Here is a 22,530-nt window from a genome sequence, read left to right as displayed (position 1 = left end):
CTGTCCCTGCCGCTGGGGAGATTTACAGCCCAGCCGGGCTTTATTACATGGAAGATGCTTACGCTGGGGATTTTTTTTTTTCCCGATAGTTTCTTAATTTGCTGTCCCATAAAGAATGTGGATTTGTGACGTTGAATAGGGGAAGATCATTTACCACTCAAGGCTCTTACTTAAAGGATCCGCACGAGTTATTTATTGCGTGAGCACGGGCTGCAAGCAGCAGTGTGAGGGGATGCGCTCCAGCCCTGGCGCTGCTCCTGCTCCTGGACAGGCAGTGGTGGCAGCCCCACAGCTTGGCCACTCTCATGCTGAAAAACTTCCAGCCTCTGGACAAAGTCCACCTCATACCCAGAGGGAAAGACTCCAGCACTCCTACAAGCATGTCTGCAGGGATAGCTCCTTCCCTTCTCCAGTATCGCTGTGGGACAACCTCTGCTACAAAGGCTGCTCACTGTGGGCTGGGTGCCCTGGGACCGCAAGCCATTTGCCCTACTGGGACATGCTGCAGTCTGGGACCCTCCATCACTGCTAGGACATGCTGTGACTCACACACTCGCCCACAGCAGAGCGGGTACAAACGCTTTCTGAACATGAAGGCTCACATGGGGACCCAGAAATGGGACCAACAAAGCTTGGAGCTCCCCACCACATGTGCAGCCTGGGTGCCTCTTCACTGGAGCCACAGATATGAGGCACAGGAGTGCCCAAGCCCACACAGCACAGCTGGGACTCAACCTGCCTGCCAAGAAGCTTGTGCTGTGTTTCAGTCATTCCCAGGAGGCACAAGGGACCGATTTGGCTCAGGGAACAGGAGTAGAAGGCTCCAGCTACAAATGGTGTGATGCCTTGACAGGTCCCACTGCTGCCTGGCAAGGCTTTGGGACATGCTGTGTGGCAGAGAGGTGTATCACGTCTTCATCCATTCCTCCCCACACCCATCTCTGCAGCCTCTCCTGCCCCATGTTCACCCCTTTGCTCCAGGCGAGTGAGAGGTGACAGGTACAGCCCCTGATGCCTCAAAGGCCAGAAGTGTTGAGCTGTGGACAGGGTGAGTGCAGGCTTTAGGAGCCCTGTAGTCCCCTTCTTTGGCCATGAGCCCATAGGTCAGCTGGCACTAGCCATTTTCATGCCTGAAACTTGCTCCAGTGCAGGTGCCAGCACACCAGAGCCCAGCTGCCTGGGCATCCCCAGGGCATTCTCATAAACAGATGAGGTAGGCAGGCCAGCTGGTCCTTCACGGCCACATGCAGAGAAACTGGGTCCCAGTGACTGTCCTGGTGGTCACCCTTCACTGCCACCCAGCACAGTGCATGCCACACACTCTGTCCATGCTGTGGGAAGCCTGTACTGCCCCATCCACCTGAGCTCTGCCCTGCCAGCATCACAGTGCAGCTCAGCACACACCAAATCTCACTGCCAGGCACTGCCACTACCCAGCACAAGGCTGGGCTCGCCGCCTCCCCCACAAACCAAAGCTGTGCAGGATCCTCCAGGAGGATCCCAGGGCTGGAGTAAGCATGGCCAAGCCACGTGCAGGACTGTCCAGCACCAGATCTTCATGCTCCAAACCCTGCTGAACCACACTGCTTCCCGGCAAACTTAAGCAGCTGGCGTAGAGCAGGCACAGAGCCCAGCAAATCCCCAGGAGGAGTGGGGCTGCCCGCCCGCTGTCCCCCGCTCCTTGTCGCTCCACTGCAGTGCCCCCATGCCACCACCACCCCCCCGCACAGGGCAGCCCCCCCACCAAACGTCTCTTTCCCAGGGACAGCATCACTCTGCACATAGAGCAGGCGTTGTACCGATGGGCACGAAGTGAAACGGAACGTGCTGCATCAGCCATTTCCAGCCCCACGGAGCCTCCTCTCTTCCCCAGTATCCTGCACAGCCCATGGCATCACAGCCCGCTCCCCGGCACGGAGCGGGGTCCGGCTGGCAGCACAGCTCCTGAGAACGCGGGAGCCAGCTGAGCACTAGCCCCTGGCAGGCGTAGGAGAGAGGCGGCTCATTTCCAGAGTCATTAAGGTCTGAAAAGGGTCCCATCAGGTATTCCGCCCGTTCAGCACATTTATTTTCCCAAACCACAGCGGGGATTTGTGATTCCAGGCTCAATATTGGTGAGAGCTGCACACTGGCGGCGGTCGGCCAGGGGCTCTCTGCCTGGGCAGACTGGGCGCTGCTTAGAAGAGGCCCTGCTGCCAGTCCCGGGCAATGAGTGGGCAGCCCCGGGCAGCCCCCCGCTCGCCCGGCTGTAGCCTCCGGAGCGGAGCAGCTCGGCATTTGCGCTCGGCATGTGCACACGTGAGTGTGCAATGCCGGCGGTGTCCACATTTACACACATCCCGGTGCTAATCCCGCAAATGCGGGAAGGTTCCCCTTATGTGCAAAGGGGTCTTTGCCTGCCCCCCTGCTCCAGCCCCTCTCGCTGAGTAAAACACCCTGTGTCAGGGCACTGTGATCCGGGGAAAGAAGAGCAGGCTGGAGCAGGACTCCGTGCCATAGCTTTCCCCCTGACCGCTGCACACCCACCCTAGGGACCGCTGAACCCTGCTGCTCACCCACCGCGGCTCCTGCCCGTGAGCCCCTCAGGCACAGACCTGCCGACAGCCCAGTCCTGTGGCGCAGAGCCCTGCTGAGAGCTCCCACGGAGGATCCTCTCCCTCTCTCCATGTGAAACTTGGAGGGAAACTCAAACAGAGAGAGATGCAAACTTCAGCAGCCGGAGTGAGCCAGGGAGCCCTGCTCGGTTGCCACGCGGACGGGTGGGTGCCCCCCGTGCCGGCAGGGGCCCCCAGGGAAGCTGAGCCAGGTGTGCACTCACCACAGTGAAATCACGGGATGAGCAGTTCTCGCCGCTGAAGTTGCAGCTCTTGAGCATGTCGTCGAGCTGGTGGCCGGTGCGGTTGACAATGTCAGCCATGTCGGGGTCAGGGTAGAGCAGGTCCGTGGCCTTGTGACCATCTCGGTCCTTGGGGGGCAGCCCGGTCATGTTGGCCAAGTGGAAGATGTCAGCGTCGGTGAGTGCCGAGTGGCGGTAGCGGTTGATGTTGCAGATGGTGATGGCGGGGAAGACCATCTCGCGGATGGCCTCCTCGTCCAGGGCCATGACGTGGGGGTGCTCCAGGTAGAGCAGCGCTGACTTGGCCGCCTGGTAGAGGAAGAAGGCGAGCGAGGCCAGGAAGGCAAATGCCCAGAGGGTCTGGCGCACGCCCAGCCGTCCCGACCGGCAGATGTGTCCCAAGCCGTGCAGCGTGCTGGTGCTGGCGAAGGTGGCCAGATCCCGGGAGCGGGGCCGGGCAGGCTCCTCGATCAGGCTCTCCTTGTCCCCTTCTTCTTTCTCCTTCTGCTTCTCATCCTCTTCAGCAAATTTGATTTTACACACGATCTCAATCGGCATCTGCCCCGTGCAGCTGGTGTGCCCAGCCAGCGAGCTGCCCCCTGGCACAGGCACCGGCCGAGAGCCCGGCCAGGCGCTGGGAGGGGGTTCGGGTCCCCCCCAAGCCCCAGCACGGCACCGGGAGGGCCGAGCCGTCTCGGGAGGGAAGCGCAGCCCCTCTCAGCAGCTCCGAGCCGCCGCTTCCCTCTTGTCTCACTAGTCGATCGTCTCCTTGTGCCTTCGCTTATCAGCACAAATACAGCTGTCAAAAACCCCTCTCTCTCCTCTCCCTCGCTCTGTCTTTCTGCCTCTCTCCTTCGCTCCTCTCTGGTTAAGACCCCAGCAGATACAGGCAGCATTTAGGCATCATGTGCTAATAAAATCCAGGGAATACTTAATAATTCAAGACATGTCAACATTATTTCATCGTCAAATAAAGAGCAAGCGTCAGAGAAAAGAGGCAGTGTGAAGGGCCCGGCGCCTCCGGGGCAGGGAGCCACGCTGCGCCCGCTCCCCAGCTCCGGCCCCGAAGTGCTGCCGGAGCCACTTGTTTGAATGGCTCGGGAGCTGCCGGAGCCGAGCCGTGCCGAGCGGAACCGAGCCGTGCCGCGCCGTGCGATGCCGAGTCGTTCGTGCCGCGCCGCGCGATGCCGAGCCGTGCCGAGCCGTGCCGTGGCGGGCGGGGCACGAAGCCTGTCCCCCGCCGTCTCCGCTGCCGCCGCGCTCTCCGCCTGGCCCCGCCGTGCCCCGCCGGCCCGTGCGCCCCGGGGCAGGGCGCGGCGCGGCTCGGCGGGGGCGGGCAGCCTGCGGGCAGCTCGCCCGGCGGCCCCCTCCTGCTCGCCCGCCTGCGGACTCCTCCTGCCTCGGCGGCTCCCTGGCCGTTAACCGCCTCCCTGCCGCGACCCATGGCGGCCAGCGCCGAGTCACGGCCGTCCCGGTCCCGGCCCCGGCTGTCCCGGCGGGATTCGGCCGGCGAGACGCCGCCGGAGCGGAGCTGAACGCGGGGCGCCAGGGGTGCGCTTTCCCGTGCCTCCCCCCGCCCCCTCCGTGCTCCTCGGTGCCCCGGAGCCAGGAGGGCGGCAGTATAGCCTCCCGCGCCCCGTGTCCGCCGCCCCCCTGTCCACTGCGCTCGCTGTGCACCCGGGATGGGCTCCTCCGGCTTCATTTCTGTCCCTCTTCCCTCCCTCCTTCGCTGCTTCTCATTGTTCCACGGCAGCGCACGAGAAGTGGGGGGCACCACAGGCAGTGACCAGCTCTGCTAGAAAGGCTGAGCCGGGGTAGCCCTCACCCTGTCCCGCCTTGCCGAGCCCTTGCTCCTCCCGGGGTCTGCTCCCTCCAGGACAAGCTACCTGCGCACAGCCCCAGGCAGCACCCAGCCCCCGTGGCAGCACTGCCCTGCAGGCAGCGTGACAAGCAAGGTGCCCTCCTGCCCCGTCCTGCCCGCGGCAGTGGGGCTCTGCTTGCGTGGCTCAGTCATGAGGTGATGGGTTCAACCTTGAGGCACCAACCACACGGCACCTAGGTCTGTCTGTTCCCGATGCACAACACCTCTGCCAGCAAGTTTTGAGCTCTTCCAGCTTCCTGCCGTGGTTTCACCAGCTGGTGATGGAGGGTTTGTACAGCTAAAAAGGCTGAACCAACCCACTCACTCACAAGTCAAGCAACCCTCTGTGACACTGCCTTGTGGCAGGGGGAAACACCAGCTCCCTGTCCCCAGAACAAGCCCAGCGCCGGGTTCCCCCCCCCACCCCAGCAGACATGGCTCTGCTGAGAAGGTGCGTGCCTGGCAGGGAATCCAGGGTCTCCGGAGGACAAGTGATGAGACAGCCGCCCATGAGCGCGACAAGAGGCCTCGCCTCTCCTCGGGGACTGCGCCGCAGGTCAGCATGACCTTCACTGTGCTGCCAATGCCAACAGCAAAGCTTTCCCCAGTCGTCCGGCAAGCGCACATGCATCTTCAATCTTCCCATCGATCTGTGCATGGCACACATGTTTCTGCCTCTGTGTGGGTCAATACAGCATGATAGGCTGCCTCCAGCAAGGAGCACGCACAGCCCCAGCTGCCTGTTTCTCCCTGCCCGAGGGATGCAGCATGCACATGCCAGCCCTGCACCTCCAGATCAGAAAGACATGGTAGGAGTAGGCTGGGCAGGTGACCCAAACGCTGCTGCCACCAGAGGTGCCCCAGCCACATAGCCACCAGATCCCAGTTGCATCCACAGGGACCCTTGGACCTCTGGGGGATGCTTGGCCCAGCAAGGACCATGGGCAGAAAGGGCCTGATCCTGTGGCAAGGAGTTTCCATGGAAGCAGGCAATGGCCAGCCCTGGGTCTTTGGTCTGCAGAGCAGGACGTGTAGTCTCTACTTGTGTGGTTGCGAGGGACATGAAGACACGGAGGGTCTGCCAGTTAGGTCACCCCATAAATGCAGACCCTGAGCTACAGGGCAAACTGAGCTGTGTGAGTGTGGGACCAGCTGGAGCCCAGTGTCCTGTGTGCTGGACAGCCACAGCATGGAAACAGGACTGTACCTTGGCTCCCCACAGGACCCTGTCCCCCATACCAAGGGGATCACATATCCCTGCTTTCTCTGGGCATCTTCAGCTCCATTATCAAGTGCCACCTGGACTGAGGACATGTCTCAGCACCATCCCCACAGCATGGTCCCTTCCTGTGTGGCCAAAGATGTAAGTCCTCTCCCGTCTCCTTTCCTGGCTGTCCTCTCCTTCCTCTCCTGTTGTACTCTGTTCCTGCCTGTCCACCCAGCAAGGGCAAATGGGTGATGGGGACTCATCCCCTTGCAGGATTAGCCAAGGCTAGAATGCAGCCAGGATGGGTTGGGATCAAGATGTGCCCAAGTGAGTGGCACCCATAGCAAGCCCCATCCCCTGCAGAGGGGAGGACTGTGGCTTCACAGCCAGGGAGCTCTGGAAGAGAGAGCATGCTGGGAGAGACAGTGGGGTGGAGGTGTAGGGAGTGGGGAAGCAGCATGGCTTGGGAAGCTGGGCAGTAGAGCTTAGGGACTGCTTTCTACTCAGACCAGACAAGGCAGAGAACAAAGCATGAGCTAGGAATGGCTGGTTCTGCCCCGCCTGCAGGTCCTCAAGGTTCCACACCAGAGCCTCTCACCTGTGGCTAAGTCCCTCCACATGGGGGGCATGAGGCCACACAGGGGACTCTGTGGTGTGTAGTGCCCCTTCACCTGGGGTCTAGCTGCAGCTACAGTGTCTCTTTGCCCCCTGATGGCCCCTCATCCAGTCCTTGGATATGATGCTGACAGTCAGGAGAAGCACAATGCCCTGGGCTCCTGTGCTGACTTCACTAGCCACCGTGCAAGCAAGCCAACAGAATGGGAGAGCCAGCCAAGGGCTTGCCAGCAGACTGGGAAAGTGGAGTCTCTCCTGCTTACCCCTGTGCCCCCCAGCCAGGGGAATGCTGATCGTCAGGGACTTGGCACAGGGCCCATGTACTACACTCAGATGATGGGGGGAGGCTGCGGGTGCCAGGGAAGACAGGACTGGAATTCAAAATGATGTTGACAAATCGGAGAAATGGCCTGAAAACAATCAGATACAATTCAAAAGGACAAGAGCTGGGCTGGGGCAGGAAGCAAATCTGCCCAGCAAGCAGAGGGCGAGCGGCTGGAGGGCAGGGCTGCCAAGCGGACAGGAGGGCAGGACAGAGCCTGGCTCAGCAGTGGGCAGCAACATTAGCTTGTCTGAGTTTAACACCAAACCCCAGGACAATCCCAGGTGGATAAACAAGGCACGCAGAGGGGTGGAACCCTCAGGCAGGACATGTTCTGCAGGTGCAGTTATCTGTGTGAGCAGAAGCTGTGTTTCCAGATGCCCAGCAGCCAGGCAGATGCTTGGAAAAGCAGCTGGGAGTTAGCAGAAAATAGGAAAAACCTCATTCATTTGGGATATGGGATCTATCAGTTTAATATGGGATGTCTGGCAGCCCTGCAATTGCACTGAACTCAGTGAAAAGGACAACGTTGCTCAGGGCTGCGTGAGAAGGAGAATCATTCGTGAGGCATCTGAAGTGTTTGCTGGCGGCAAGGCCTTACTGGGAGCCCTGTGTCTGGTCCGGGACACACATCAAGAAAAATCCAAACAACTTGTAATGAGTATAGAGGATGGCAGTAACAGAGAGCAGTGATGGAGACCGGCTGGAGACACTGGAGGTTTGGGTGAGAGCGGAGGAGGTTAAGAGGCTGCATCCATGGACAAAATAACTGAGCACAGAAGGAGGGGTCTTTCTACATCAAGGCTCTGACACACCCACAGAACACAGCAGGAGATGGGTGAAGTCTACACATGGGAGAAGCTGGCCCCACAGTCTGGAGGGATGCTTGGTGAACCTGACCCTGCTGTGGTGCCCTCCAGCACCCTCATGGTGATTCATCCCCTTCAAGACACAGGCACTGGCTGTTCCTATTCTTAGCCCAGTCCAGATGAGGGTTTGGTTGTGATTTCCCTTTCTTGTCGCCCAGCCAATGGATTGACTCTTTCCCATACCAAGATCCAAACTCCCACTGCACTCCAGCACTGGTGCTGTGCCACTGCAGTGAGCTCACCCTCCCAGCCAGCCTGCAGGGATGCAGCTCCTCAGGAGGGATGCAGGGGATCAGCCCAGGGGACCAAGAGTGACACGGCAGAGGCAGCCCAGGAGGGTGGGAACAAGGGTGACCAGACAGTTACAGACCTGGTAGCGGTCAGTAGGCAGCTGTCCATCATGGAGCTCCCACCTGATACTCTGCTAGGCCAAACTGGCTGGGATATGGATCCAGCTTGCTGAGTGCTTCTAGTGCCAGCCCAAGCCTGTGAGCTGGCTGCTACATCTTCCTCGCCAGCTCCTCACACTCCAGAGTTGGCCCTGGCCACGGCCCCATGCCCAGAGGGAAGTGGATCTGGGGCAATCATTACTTTTGATCTAATTGAAGGGAACGTGACTGCGGAGCCCAGCTGGCCGCAGCACTCAGCTCTGCCTCATGCAAGTTGTATCCTCTGAGACCCTTGCAGACACGTTGGCTTAACAAGAACAGCCTTCTTCCATGGCCTCCCCGGCACGCTGCCGGCGCCTGCCCAGCAGGTCAGGCTCTGCAGCAAGGACAGCAAGAGCCTCGGCTGTGGGGAGATGTGGGATGACAAGATGTCCACTCCAATTACAGGAGAGCTGGGCTGGCGACAGTGTGATGAGCATGCCAGGCATCACTGCCTGCTGTGGAGCTGGCTGGGGGGGGGCCACAGGAGCAGTAATGCTGCCTGCACCCCACTTGCTGAAACCTCCACACCATCCTCCTGCACCCACTGGGAGTGGTGGGACTGGCAATGGTGGGAGGGAGCTGTACACACCAGGGTAGGAGCAGAGCCATTGATTTGAGCACTGTTACCAGCTGCATCGTGCTGGGATGGGGAAGATGGCAGCTCCAGTGCTACAGACCAGCCTCACTGGTGGTCCTGGTCCCCAGTTTAGCCCAGTGTGACAGATGAAAAGTCTGCCAGGGCCAGCAGATGCATGGGAGATGCAGCACCCCATTAACGCACTGACCCTATTTACGTAAACTACCCCCATTAAACACGATACCTTATTAAATGCTTTACCCCAATTAAGTGCAATACCTTAATTAATGCAACACCCCAATTAAAGACAACACTCCCATTCAATTTATTCCTTCATTAAGCGCAAAACCTCAATTACAAAGTCTCTTTTGTAAGCTGTGTGCATGAGCTCACACAAGGTGCCCTGGACACCTTTTGCTGCTGCCAAGAAAACAACACTGAGTTTAAGGTCCTGCCTCCAGAAATTTAAGGAGTGGGTTTCAGTAGGATGTGGGTGTAGGAGCACCTGTTTGATGGCTGAGAGGACAATGCCTGCATCAGAGCTGGGTTAGATCCCATGGACACTCAATGGGATGATTGGTCCAAACCCTGCCTAATCATGGGAGAAAAGGGTTTGCGCTGAGCCCAGGCTGATTCCATGGTATTTAACCCTGGTGAACAGTGAGATCTAACTTGTCACCCTCCTCAATTCCTCTTCCCAGAAATGTTCACTCAGCCAACTCTTGCCCTTGTGCCCAGGAAGAGGCAGTAGGCAGAGGATGCTGTGTAGCTCCCACCCATGTGCAGCAGCCCCTGCTTCTGGTCTCCATCTGAGACACATGCCATGGACCTGCACTGCCCTGGCTCTGCCAGGCTGAAAGCTAGCACCCCCTGTCCATGTTCTTCTCTACCCTCTCACTACAAACCATCCCCAAAATGAGTGAGACACTTGATCGCACTGCACAAACATTCTCACAGAGAGAAAACAAATCTAAAAGCCTCCCAGATCCATTCAGAGGAGCAAAACAGAGCCTCCTCCCCAGGAGGATGCCCAGACATGTCAGCACAGAGGGTGTGCAGCGTCCCCAGGATGCTCAACCCAGCACCCATCTCCTGACTCCGGATCTGGCAATGCTCGCTGGCCCGTGACCAGCAGCAGGTCATGCTTGGCTGACGCTGCCCTCCAATCCCGCGTGGGAGGACTGGAGGAAATGGCCTCACCACCCTCAGAGCATCCCCCACGGCTGGAAAGGCTGTGGCAGACGTGACCAGGGAGCGGCCACACGGCAGCAGGAGCCCTGGCTCTGTGCAAGGGCAATGGGATGTGCACAGTCCCCCCTGTCCTCAGCACCGTTAGGAAGAGGAAGACACCCTGGGAGCCATCGCTGCAGCGTGCAGAGACAGTCATTTGGTTTTATAGCCTTTTATTGCTGCAGCTGGTTGGTCCTCCCTTCTCCCTGCCATCTTGAGGAGGGCAGCCGGGCAGGCTGGCACATGGCCACACTGTGCTGAGCAGCTTGGCAGTGGTGCACCCTCCTGGTGTGCCACTGGCCTTGCACTCCTAGCAAAAACACCAGCGTGGCAGGGAAACAGGCTCAGCACCTTGCTGGGATAGTCCCCAGCACTATTTCCCTCACAGCCCCTCTGTCCACAGCCTGAGATCCCCCGCTTCCACCACTCGTCACCTGCCTGGTGGTTTATAAAATTTTAAAGGCAATGGTGTATTAAACTCCAATAAGTATACTGCAGCTGCACCGGGGCATCCTGGGATGAATACATTATGGGTGCTGCAGCAGTTGGGCAGGGAGGGCAGCACTGGGAGATGCTCCAGCCAGTGCAGCCAGAGATGGACAAGCTTCATTCACCCAGTCCTGCTGTGAGAGAATCAACACCTTGCTTAACTTCCTCCCAAGCAACAATGGAGCAAAGGTGACTGGAGGGCAGGCAGCTCACCATAGCCACAGTCCTTCCTGACCACAGGGCAGGCCAGGAGACCCTCAGGGAAAAGGATCTGGAAGAAGCTTGAGCTCCTAAGGTTCCTCTACCATAATTTTCTGATTTTTGGGCAGGGGATGCTTGGATGGATGAACTGGAGTGGGCTGGAGGACCACCCTGCAGCCAGCTGTGGGCAGTCTCAACAGCACTAGGTTCCATGCTTGGGTGAGCCTCAGCCACAATGTGCAGCCCCCAAGCACCAGCTGGGTTTCCCTGTCCTGCCCCACACACCCCCATCAGGCTGGCATGCTGGCATGAACAGCTGCAGGCATGGGAAGTGCTGCTGCTAAACACAGCTGGCACAGCTGGAATGTCATCTCACAGCCAAGGGGACATGCCAAGAGCTGTGCCATACTGGAAAGTCAGTGTGCAGAAGGATGTAGCCTTGTTGTGGTGTACAGGGAGGATGAGAGCCCCATCCCAGCCCAAACAGCCCTGATCCTGCACCAGAGAGAAGGTCTCTTGTGCACTGGCATGAGAGTGGAAGGGTGATGAATGCTGCAGGGCTGAATGCCAACCCAGCAGTGTCAGGAAGTCCATCTCCAGGCTCTTCAGAGCCCTCTGGAGAAGTGCAGCCTGCAAGTAGCCCCAGTGCAGGGCACAGGAAATGCTGGCACTCCAGGAGCACCCACACTGGGCAGCAGGGCTGGTGCCCACACACCCCACTCCTCCATCCCATCCCTGAGGGATGAGAGAAGCTGGATGGGAGTGCGCCCAGCCAGCACAGCATGCAGATGTGCCCTGAGAGACATCATTCATCTGCTCCCTCACACTCAGCTGTGCCCACAGACCCCCATCCCACCCTGACCCCTGCAGTCATTGGCACCTGGTGCTGGGTCAAGCACCTTGTGGCTCCTCCTGGCCCTGGACTGCTCCTCCTGTCCCATCTGCAGTACTTCACCAAGGCAGCTCCTGCTTCCCATTTGGCTTTCCTAAAAACAACAGAGTCATAAACTGCCAGCAGAGCTGCCTCAGCACAGCAATAGGGCTGAGGTTTTAAATGCACCCAAGTCAGGAGGCTGGGAGTTATGGTTCCCCAGACAGCCATAGCTCAGCTGCATGGTGCCCGTGACGGTCCTGCGCGTGCACAGCCATGCACCACGGGCAAGGGGCAGAGTTAGTGTTACCATGGGAACCATCGCTCCCCATTTTCCAGCATTTGTGTGATTAAAACCTCAGCCTTAATGCCATAGCTCCACTGATGGCACACATGGTGGGGCACCCTGCCTGTCCTCCCCAGTCTGCTGGGCAAAGGGGCTGGGAGCCCGGGACTGCCCCTGCCCCCTGATGGCTGGTGGAGATGTGGTGGACAGACAGGGACTGCAAGGTGAGTGGGAAGTTGGAGACAGCCACTGGGAAGGGGACCCAGGACTGAGTACACCATAGGCACAGCATACATCTGGCCATTGAGCACACTGCATGGGCCCCTACATCGGCCATGAGCCCTGACAGCAAGGCAAGTGCCCACCTGGCTGAGAGCACACGGCAAACACGGCACACGCGCTGTGCCAGGGATTGAGGAAGCGGTGCCTTCCGCACCCTGTGTGCTCCAAACCCCAGGCACGCTGCTGGCACTGAGTGCACGTCACAAACTCCAGACATCGCATTGGTCTTCATCTGCAGCATACCGCAAGTAGGGAAAACTGACTGCTGAGCATCCTGGAACCACTGACCCCAGGGTGAACTGGGCCATTGAAAACATGTCACCATCAAGCATGAAGTTCCAGCTCCCTGCAAACTAGCAGCTGATGCTGAGCACGGAGGCCACATGTGCCACATGTGCCACAGACACAGAAAACTGTGCTGTGAACGGGGTGCGTGACGGACTGTGAGTTCTGAGTGCACTGGAGTGAGCCTCAACAGGGACAGCACAGGCTGGTGGCAGTGCTAATGCTAGCTGTGCACACAGACTGTGCAGCTGCTCCAAAGCGGGCCGGTATCCAGCACCAAGCGCAGGCTGGATAGCAGGAACAGCACTAGCACCGTGCAGCAAGCTGTGTAAATGGCAAAAGCATCAGGAACTTTGTGCTGACCACATCATGGGCTGCACTTACAGAGCACGCTGTGAGTGAGCAGTACATTCGGCACTGGGGCGGGATGCAGGGCAGGCGCCCACACCTGCAGGAGCGAGCAGGAGCATGCTGCGGGCACCAAGGCTGAGCCCACCGCGGGCACTGCACATGCACTGGTGCTGGGCACCAACCACAGCGCCAGCAGTCTGCTGTGAGCACTCATCACACCGCAGGAATCGACACACCGAGCACGCCGCCGAGAGCCGGCTGGTGCGAGCACGGGCTACGCCGCAAATGCCAAGTCGAACAGACGCAGGGCACACCTTGAATGGAGAGATTACTGAGTGCTTGGCAAACATAAAACCACAGCTGACACCAGATACCGAAGGTGCTGCAAACATCATCAGCGGCGGGGTGCACACCCTGAGCACACTGTGTATGCCGAGCGCTGCTGACACTGAGTGTAAGGGCTGTGTAAATAACACTGATGCCACAGGTATTAACTGCTGAGCACTCTGCAATTATCAAACAAACTGTGGGCATCAAGAGCTGCACACACCATGACTGCAAACACGCTGCAGGCACCAATTTGACAAATACACTCCTGATAACAACCATGTGGCTGGTGCTGAGCACACCGAAAAGAGTGTGCGAGTGTGGGTACAGAATGTCACGGGCTACTGCAAACACCAAATCTGGCGCAGGCACTGGGAATGCTGCACACATCAGCTTGGGCATTGTGTGCATTGCAAATGCCCAATATAGCATGGGCACTGAATGCCAACCAAATCCTTCACTGGTTCCTAGTTATGTGCTGTGCTATAAGAAATGTGCCAAGTCACCACCCTCTAAATGCATTGCGAACGCCAAGCGGATGCAGACGCCACGCAGTCTCACGCTGACCATGGAGAGCTGGTCATGCTGCAGCCAGCCCTCTTCCTGTGGCAGCCTCAAAGCCTAGTGGAAGGAGTAGCTTCTCCAGGTGCTGCAAACACCAGAGTTGGAGGCACCTAGTGCTGACGCACCACATCACAAACCCACCCCGGGTGGGCACCAGTAGCTACGGTGAAGGCAGCTCAGCCTGGAGGCTGCCAGCCCTGCGCTTCTCCCACACCAGGGTGCGTGGGGTCCTGCCTGTCTCTCGGGAAGCGACAGCCATGCAGTAGTGCCAACAGTGCGGCGTGTGCCGGTGTGCTCAGGGCCTGTTATTTCATTTTCACTTGTCCCAACCCATTAGCACAGCTGTCTGCCACCAGAGAAGGGAAAATTGATGCTAAACGGGATATCAATTTATCATGGAGTGTGTCACCCGCCGCACGGCTCTGCCAGCCGAGCAACAGAGACGCGCTGCACCAGCCAAGCAGCACCTGTAATTAACAGCTCGTCAGCCTCCCCCGCACGCTGCAGCCTGGGCACCAGCTGGCGGGCGTGGTACGGGGGAATCCCGGCTGCGGTGCCACCCTCCACCCCTGGCCGGGACCCCAGCATCACTCCTCAGGGCCACGTGTGCCCACCTCCCAGCCAGGGACAGAGGCAGATAGCTGGCTGCATGTGGGTGTGCCGGGGATGCCAGCCTGAGGGATGGCTTGGAGAGCCAGCTTAGAGAGAGAGATCTGCCCCCTGCCCCAGCCCTGCCTCAGCCGTTCTCACCCCTGCCCTGACCCCTCATCACTGAGGTGTCCCAGCCCGAGGCAGAGCTGTAACTCATGTGGTGACGGTGCCCGGTGAGTAACGAGCCGGGAGCCTGGCTCCCGGGCATGAGTTACAGCCGCTGCCTGTGCTCAGTGAGACATCAATCCCGCCGGGTGGCGGGGACAGAAATGGAGAGTTCAGCGTGCCGGGAAGGGGCCGCAGGATGGGCCATCAATCCTGGGCAGGAGGGTGTGATACCAGCAAGGCTGGCGGGCACTCACTGAGATAGCCCTTGCCTACAACCCCCTGTTTATCCCTGGTCCCGCTGGGTACCCCCAGCCCTAGGAGAATGGAGGCTGTTGTGCCCAGTCCATGCTGCCCAGCTGAGGGGCCACAGCAGGAGGGATGGGCCAGATGTGGCTTCCCCCAGCCCTGGGGATGCCAGTGGCCATACTATGGGAACAGAAAGGAGGGAAGGGCCCACCGGGACAGCCTAGTACAGAGCGAGGAACGGGGTCCCAACCTGGCGCCAGAAAAAACTGGGTGTTTTTGCATGAGCAAGCTGTCCATCCCTGCTACTCGAGGCTGCTCAGCTGTGCTCCCACCTCTCCTCAGCACCCCTGCCATACCGGGGTCCTGCAATCACACAGCCCCTTCCCCACTGGAGATGGCAGGAGCAGGACTGAATCTCACCCAGCCTCAGCTGGGCACTACCACCCCTGCCCTGCACCCCGTGTGCCCGAGTGGTGCGGCAGTGGCAGTGGCAATAGCAGTGGCAGTGGCAGTGGCACGGCAGGAGGGAGCGGGGGAGCTCGGAGGCCAGCTGAGCTGAGGCTGTTTGCAGCTTTGATGTTAAACACCCAGAGATGAAATGCGTGGCCCGGGGCTGGGTCCCTTGCAGCCAGCCGCCGGCCAGCCTCTGGCTGCAGAGCCGTGCCAGCGCTGGGGCCGATAATTGGATGCATGTTTCTTCCAATGAGTTTGTATCATTTTTATGTAAATTTGACATTTTCCTGATGTTCTGTAATGTGCACAAAGCAAGTGCCGCTCCTGCCGTCGGCAAAGCCTATTTCCTTCCTGTCTGAAGTGCTGTGTTGATTTAAGGGCCTGCTAATACGCACAGCCGGGCCCCCCCCGTGCACACACACGTGCTCACACGTGGCTCGCTGGCTCCGATTTCTCTCCGCCAGTCCCGTGTGCTGCTCCCGAGCACCTTACCCCGTGTCCAACCCAGGGCTGTCCTGCACTGGGACAGCATGGAGCTGGGCTCTCCAGGACAGCAAAGCACCTTCTTTATCCATCTCATGTGCCACCAAATGATGCCGCTTGGCTGTTTGGCTCATCCTGATGGAGGTGAAGAGATTCCTCCGTGCCCGGCGTGGAAGGAATGCCGCCAGCCTTCCCTCAGGGCTCTTTCATCTCTTATTGGAAGGTGGGAGGAGTTCAGAGCCCAGGAGCCAGAGCAGGAGGAAAAGAAACAGCGACCAAGAGGAACCTTTCTGGCGGCATAAGGAGGTGCTGCCAATTAACTGATTTCAGGGGACCATACAGTGGGAGCTTTGGACATCGCTGCTTGGGAGCTGCCAGAGGAGATGGGGTGCATCTGCCCCGGCAGCCCGTGGCACTTCTGGGCAGAGCTGCACATGTCCTGGGCAGCAGCTGTGGCACTGGGGGTGCCTTCCTTGGGGTGAGGGCACCCCCGCTCCCACATCCCTGGTTTCTTATACCGCACAATTTTCCTGGGCTCTGTCTGTGGCGCAGGCGAGTGGGTTTCAAAGGCAGCGCTGCTATTTAAAGCCCTTATTGTTCGCGTCCTTGACACCGACAGCTACATCCTGCTGTGGTTCGATGTGAGCGCATCCTGGCCCGGCCAGCCAGAGGAAGGCAGCTAATGAAGAGCAAGTGCAAAGACGCCTCTTCTTTGTCCTGTTCACAAAGCAGCTTCCCAAACAGTCCCCCTCCGCCCTTCACTGAGCAGCTATTTATAGTTCCCCTTCCCCAGGGCATGCTGGGAATTTCCTCCAGACAGTGATGCCCTGGGATCCCTTCCCCGGGCCACAGGGATGAAGGCTTTGTGACCCCTCAGCCCTGAGAGCTGATAGGAAATCCCATCCCATCCTTGCATGCTCCCCTTCCAGGAGCAGCCATGAGGACAGCTGGGTCAGCCAGGGCCAGGGAGAGAGTGGGCTTCCCACAGGGTCATCTCCCTACCCAGCCCTGGCAGTCAGTGGTCCTGGGGGAGCTTCTCCATCTGGGCAGCATAGCTGCCTCTCTCCTCTTCATTCCCGTAGGCAAGCACACATCTGCTGCCGCTGCTCCCCTGCCTGCCTCAGGCACAGGGCTGCGCAGCTTTGGGACACAGCGGAGGGCTGAGTGCCCCATCTGAACCCTCCGTGCCCGGGGCAGCCTGTCTCCTGGCCCCCCGTCACAGCGGGCATCTGCTGTACCCCCGTGCCAGGTGCTGCTCTCTCCAGCGAGAGGCTTTGACAGGAAATTAAAGATTAATGTTCCCTGCGGCACCTGTGCCAGCGGCGCCCACGGTGCCGAGGACGTGCCCAGCATGGCAACCTGGGGGGCAGGGGGCGGTGTGCAGGCAGGGGTGCCTGGGGCGTTGGACCAGAGAGCAGAGGGGTTATGCAGGGGGCAGAGGTGGGATGAGGAGGGGAAGGATGTATCCCCTGTGCCCTGTCACTGCATCCAGAGCCAGGCAGGGAAATGGCCCTCTGCAGGCAGGGCAGCGTAGGAGTTGAAGGGGCTAGAGAGGCAACTGCAGGGGATCACAGGTCTGGAAGTTCTGTGCAGAGCTCTCAGCCCCTTCCTTACCTCCTTCAGGGTGGGGAGCCACCAGTCCCTTGAGGGGACACCTCAGGGCTGGCCAGGCGATCCAGCATGTGGCTAACTGGCCACCTGGCACAGCGAGCTGGGCCATGCAGCTGAGCAGGCAGCACGATGCCAGGAGCATTTCCTCCCTCCCACTGGGAGGAGATTGAGCTCAGCCAAGCTCTGGCTGGCAGCGGCCGTGCCCACACAGCTGCATGTGTGGCTGCAGCTGCCTCCTCCACTCCCAGTGCAGCCGGGTATTGCATCCTGCTGCACCCACTGCCCGCTCCTGGGGCACGCCCCCCCTCCTCCCAGGGCTCAGGTCTGTGCCAGATCCCGTGGCACCCACACCAACTCCCACAGGCACATACTGAGGCCCACGGAGGTGGTGGCACCTGTTCCCCCACTGCCTGCCCTGGACACGCACCCACCATGACCATGGGTCTCTCCCTGCAAACACCGGGCACCTTGGTGTGCAGGGCTATGGTTTTGTGAAATATGGCCCCTACAAATCCCGTCGTGTGCGTGCCATAATTCTCAATATATTTTCAAATATAGTTCAATTATTTTTCCCATATATCATAGGGAAATTGCATTGGCGAGTGGCGGCACTAAGCAGGGAGCGCGTGGCGGGGCGGCATTAATAGGATTGTGCATGGTATTATGCATGAGGTCGTTCAGGACACAGTGGGGAACCTCCCGTGCTCCAGAGAGACGGGAAGGAATAAATCAGGCTATTAGCCCAGCACCTTGCTCAGGTCTGCAGGGGATTAATCTCTACAGCGTGTAGAGATCCCAGCTGGGCTGTCTCCCTGGGAAGTCTCCCTGGGCTGTTCTCAGAAGCTCTGTCCCACTCTCTGCCCATGTCTGCCCAAAGCACCAGGGAGCAGAGGCAGTGCTGAATATACCAGAGTCACCAAAGTGGATGTGACGTGTCTCTGGGGAGCGCTTTACCATGACTGCATGCAGGGCAGTCCCTGGGCCGTGTGTAGGGACTGGTGTGACACTCCGGGAAAACCCTGCGTATCTTGGGACTTCTCTGGAAAAGCCTCATCCTTGGCTTGAGCTTGCAGCCCTCATTCCAGCCCTGTGTGAGGCCCTAGCAGCTTCGTGCCCCACGCTGCAGGTGGGCAGCATGGGGTGCCCTTGCCGTATCTCGCCGTAGGACAGCAGCTTGGCCAGCAGTACCTGGAGAGCAGCCGCAGCCTTCAGGACAGGCGCGTATAATCAGCCGGGACAGTCACATTTCCTTCAGCTCGCCATGAATATTTATGCAATTTGTGCAGAGCTGCCGGAGCCAATCTACTGAGCCAAAGGGGAGATGGCAGCCTGGGCCCCCAGCTTCCCCTGGGTCCCACGGGAGCTCCCTGGGGCTGGTCCCTCTGGGCTGTGCTGCTGCACACACCTCCAGGACACCACTGCAAGCAGTGAGGTGGGAAGTGAGGGTCCTGGGAGCAGTGACCTTGGGAATGGATATAAGGGATGTCAGTGACCAAGGTGGGACTGGACACTGCTGTGCTGGGTTTGCAGAGGGAACATCTGAACTAGCCACTAAGCCAGGAACAGAACCAAAAGCAGGTCCTGGAAACCGGGCTTGTGAACTACTCACCTCCTGTCCACCTGGGAGAGCCTGGAAGCATTAGCACCACATGATCTGCTGCCAGCTGAGAGGGAGCCCAGCATGCAAGCGTCAGGAGAACTTGGCTGTATCTCTCCGGGGTGTCTCTATGTGAGGGCAGCCGGAATTACTACAGAGGCCAGACACCGAGGGCTGCCTCTACTCTGGTAGCACGCAGGATATTCGTTCCTGTGCATAGGGTTTGGCTCACTAAGAGCAATGAAGAGGTTCGGGGCGCTTGGGTGGGTCCTTGGGAGTTCCTGGCCCTGCAGTGGTTGCCCCACAGCAGGCAGGGAGGCAAAGGACCTGCAGGGCCAGGGCATGGGCTCCCCAGCAGTGACGGAGCTGGCAGTACCAAAGCAAGCAGCGAGTGCAGGTGAGGTTTACAGTAAAGGGAAAAACAAATTATTAATCATGAGAGCAGCCCCAGCCGGGCTGTCAGGGCCGCATGGGCTCATGAATATTCAGCATCGGGCTGAGCACTAAATCTCATTTAAATGTCAGGGACCATTAGGCAGACAGTGAGGGGGCTGGGATGGCAGCTCCCCACTCTGTGCCAAGCCCTGCATCAGACAGAGGGGCTGGGACTGGGGTGCTGGCACCCTGCTGGCATGGCTGGGCAGGGGCCACGCTAGTGCTCTGTGTGTCCTTAGTCCAGCACCTTGGTGCTCCTTGGGTGTGTCTGAGACCCCCTGACACCTCTGCCAACACCAAATATCTTCTGATTTCTGATGGGGGCTGAAAACCCACCTCAAGCACCCTACAGATGCAGACACTGTGAACTGCATGCTCTGCTCTCTCCCGGCAGAGAAACAAACCCTAAAGGATCACCAACCCAGCCAGGTTCAGCCTGGCAGTACAGTTTCCTGGCCCCAGGCATCCCAGCCAATGCTCCTTACTTCTCAAAGCACACACAGGAGCAGCTCCATGTTCCTCCCTGGACACAGAGATGGTGAGTGCTGGACGGCTTCCAGAGGGGCATCCAGAAGGATGTCTGGAAGAACTGAGGCCATGCCAGGGAGGTGGAGGCAGCACTCTCACGGCTCTGCACACTCGAAACTCTCTTTTGGATCCCGTTCTTTGTCAGTGCCGGGGCACCATCCCTCTCGAGCCACCTGCCATCCGTTCTTAGGGTGTTTGGTGGCTCTCAGTGGTGCCCGCAGCAGTGGCAACGGCAGGAGGCAGCAGCAGGCAGCAGGAAGGAGCAAGCACGCCTGGGCACTGCCTCCCTGTGCTGGCACTCACACTCTCTCCAGCTCAGCAGGGGCCTGGCAATTACATGGATACGTTTAAGCTCTTAATCCTAATGAAGATTATTCCAAGGTCGGGGCACTAGACAGGTCCCCATGCACTGCCAGGCTGTGATGCATCCCTGCTGCCATCTGCCGGGATTGCCCAGCTGAGGGGATACTGGCACCCTGGCACATAGTGGCTCTTCCCATGCCTGGGCCACCAGCATCCCTCCATCCATGGACTTGGTCAAAGTCTTGAGTCTGCTGGCATCTTCTGAAGGCTGCATGCTGGTGTGGGTGACCCTGCTTGCAGGCTTCCCCAGGTACCAGGTACCAGCCACTGGTACCTCCCATGGCTCTCCAACCTCCCAGCTCCATCAGCTACCTGGTTTTATCTCATGGTGCTCCATGGGAAGCCTGAAGAAGAGATCTCTCCAGCAGGGCACAGGAAACATCTCGGACTTGTCATGGATGTGGCTGGGGATCCAGAGCTGCTGTATGCCCGTCCAGGGTAATACTGAAGCTCAGAGCTGCAGAACCTTAGCCTGGGTCTGAAGAACGTTGACAACCAAAGAGATGGCTCACAAGTTCTAAAACTTCCGTAATTGCTAGCACTGGCAGGTGGTGATCTAAGACCAACAAGTGGCTTAAAGGTGACACAAACCAACCTGGGAGCAGATCTGAAGCCCACTGCAGAGCAGGACCATTAACTGCAGCAGCTCATCCCCTGGGCCATGCTGGGGTGTCCCCCAGACCCCTCCAGATGAGCAGGTATGCTTCATGGGGCCATTTCCCCAGCCTGAGGTGGGTGCTGCTGCTCAAGACAGCGAACAGGTACTCAGCCTGGGCAGCGGCACACGGGACACCCCCTTCTGCCCTCTGCATTGCTCATTGGAAATCAGCACCCACTCCTCAGCATGGCCTCACTCTTGCCCTGCCCACTGCTGACAGCTGATGGAGCCCTGCAGGACCTGGCATTTCCTCCCTGGGAAGATGTGTAAATGCTGCAATCCATCACCGTCCCATCTCCTATGGCAGGCCGGCTGTCTGAGGACAGGACTCTGGGATGGGATGTGGTGTCTGGCATTACCAGCCGGAGACAGTGGGACTCCTTGGGGCCAGTCCCTGGGGACAGGGAGAGGATGATGCATGCTGCATGTTTGGGTGCTGTGTGTGACCGCACTGCACCATTTGGCAGAGCCCAGAGCAGCACTTTGTCCAATCTTCACCTCCAGAATCCCAGAATCCCGTCAGCAATATGCTTCTCCAGCTCAGCACTCAGTCCCTCCTGCTGCGGGATGTGTTGGTGACCAGTTCTGGGTTGCCCTGCTTTCCCTTCCAGGCGGTGCAGCCATCCCACATGCCGCACACAGACACAGCCGCCTGCGCCGCATGGCTCCGCACACCGCACCCCCTTCCCTCACACCCCCAGCCCCATGGAGCTGCCTGCACCCCAAACCCCTGCATCTCCTCCTACTACCGGTCGGGGAGGTAAAAAAAAATATTAATGATTATTAGCAAGAGCTAAAGCAGAATTGCAAATGTTATTTCTCTGGTAGATGGATGATAGCAGGATGGATGATAGATAGCTGGATGGATGGATCTCTTTCCCTCCAAGCTGTAACCCCCTTCCAATCGCTCCCTCTGGAGCGCTGCTGTCACCTTGTCTCTGCTCAGAAGGGCTTTTACTGGCTCACTGGGGGATGCACGAGAACAGGTTATTAATACATGGAGAGGGGGATGGAATCCATTTGACTTGAAAATAGCTGAGAAACTGAACGGCACTTCTAAAATCTGCTTTTAATCAGAAGGAAAAGAAGAGAAGTTTTAACAATTAGGGAGTAATGAAGAGCTTTGGAAAAAAAAAAAAAAGCTCTCTGAAGATTAGCTAAGATTTTTACAGCACTTCAAGCATTTAAAGAGCTATGCTGGTATTGAGCAAAACGATGCAAATATTCCCTGTGAAAATCAGAGGTGGTGGGATTGATGGCGAGTGCCAGAGCCTGGATGTCCAGAGGCAGGCACAGCACTGATTTGCAGTGAGCACTGATGCTGTGCTGTCTGCAGGGCAGCAGGCGACGGCAGCAGGGCTTACCTGTGCCACTGCCCCTTTGGTAATGGGAGCACGGCCAGGAGGGAGCCCCAGCTTGGCCGTGGATGAACACCCATGGTGGAGTCTCAAGTAGAAGTGCAGCCAGCATGGCAAGGCTAGACCCAGGCCTTCCACTCCAGGCCCTTGGCAAGAGAAGGAGGGGTGATCTCCTATGGGCTTGGCTTTTGTGGGTCCAAGGATGCCCAGCAGATGGTCATGAGCAGGGACTGCTGACAGCACATCCCTGAAGAAGAGCACGTGGAACTTCCTCAGGTGCTCCCTTGAGGCTCAGAGGGAGGATGGGCAGCCGTGACACCGGCATCCCCTGCCCTGAGCCAAGCCCTGGCCTCCACCACGCAGGGAAGCCGCCAGCCAGCCCATCCATCCCAGCTGAGCTGGCGGCTGCTCCTTCCCAGTACCTGCCAAGGGCCC

The 22,530-nt window shown here is 58.7% G+C and overlaps 1 protein-coding gene across 3 annotated transcripts in view; it reads right to left on the bottom strand.

The window, feature by feature from the left end:
* The window catches only part of ASIC4 (acid sensing ion channel subunit family member 4), a 62,537-nt gene that overhangs the window by 24,696 nt on the left and 15,311 nt on the right, over positions 1-22,530 (bottom strand). For 2 of the 3 annotated variants that reach the window (XM_005519724.2, XM_088058803.1), the window contains exon 1: positions 2,819-4,032. The exons of the other annotated variant lie outside the window; for it this stretch is intronic. In XM_005519724.2, coding sequence (XP_005519781.1) covers positions 2,819-3,394 — 576 coding nt within the window. In that variant the 5' untranslated portion in view covers positions 3,395-4,032. Of the gene's footprint in view, positions 1-2,818; positions 4,033-22,530 lie in introns of those variants that run through there. 3 annotated transcript variants of the gene reach the window in all.

This window comes from Pseudopodoces humilis, chromosome 8 (genome assembly GCF_049639895.1).
Source record: "Pseudopodoces humilis isolate 2021_Gansu_Grassland_sample_001 chromosome 8, ASM4963989v1, whole genome shotgun sequence".
In the NCBI taxonomy this organism is placed as follows: domain Eukaryota; kingdom Metazoa; phylum Chordata; class Aves; order Passeriformes; family Paridae; genus Pseudopodoces; species Pseudopodoces humilis.
The sequence above is the reverse complement of the archived record's forward strand: the minus strand, read 5'-3'. Positions and strand labels throughout refer to the sequence as shown.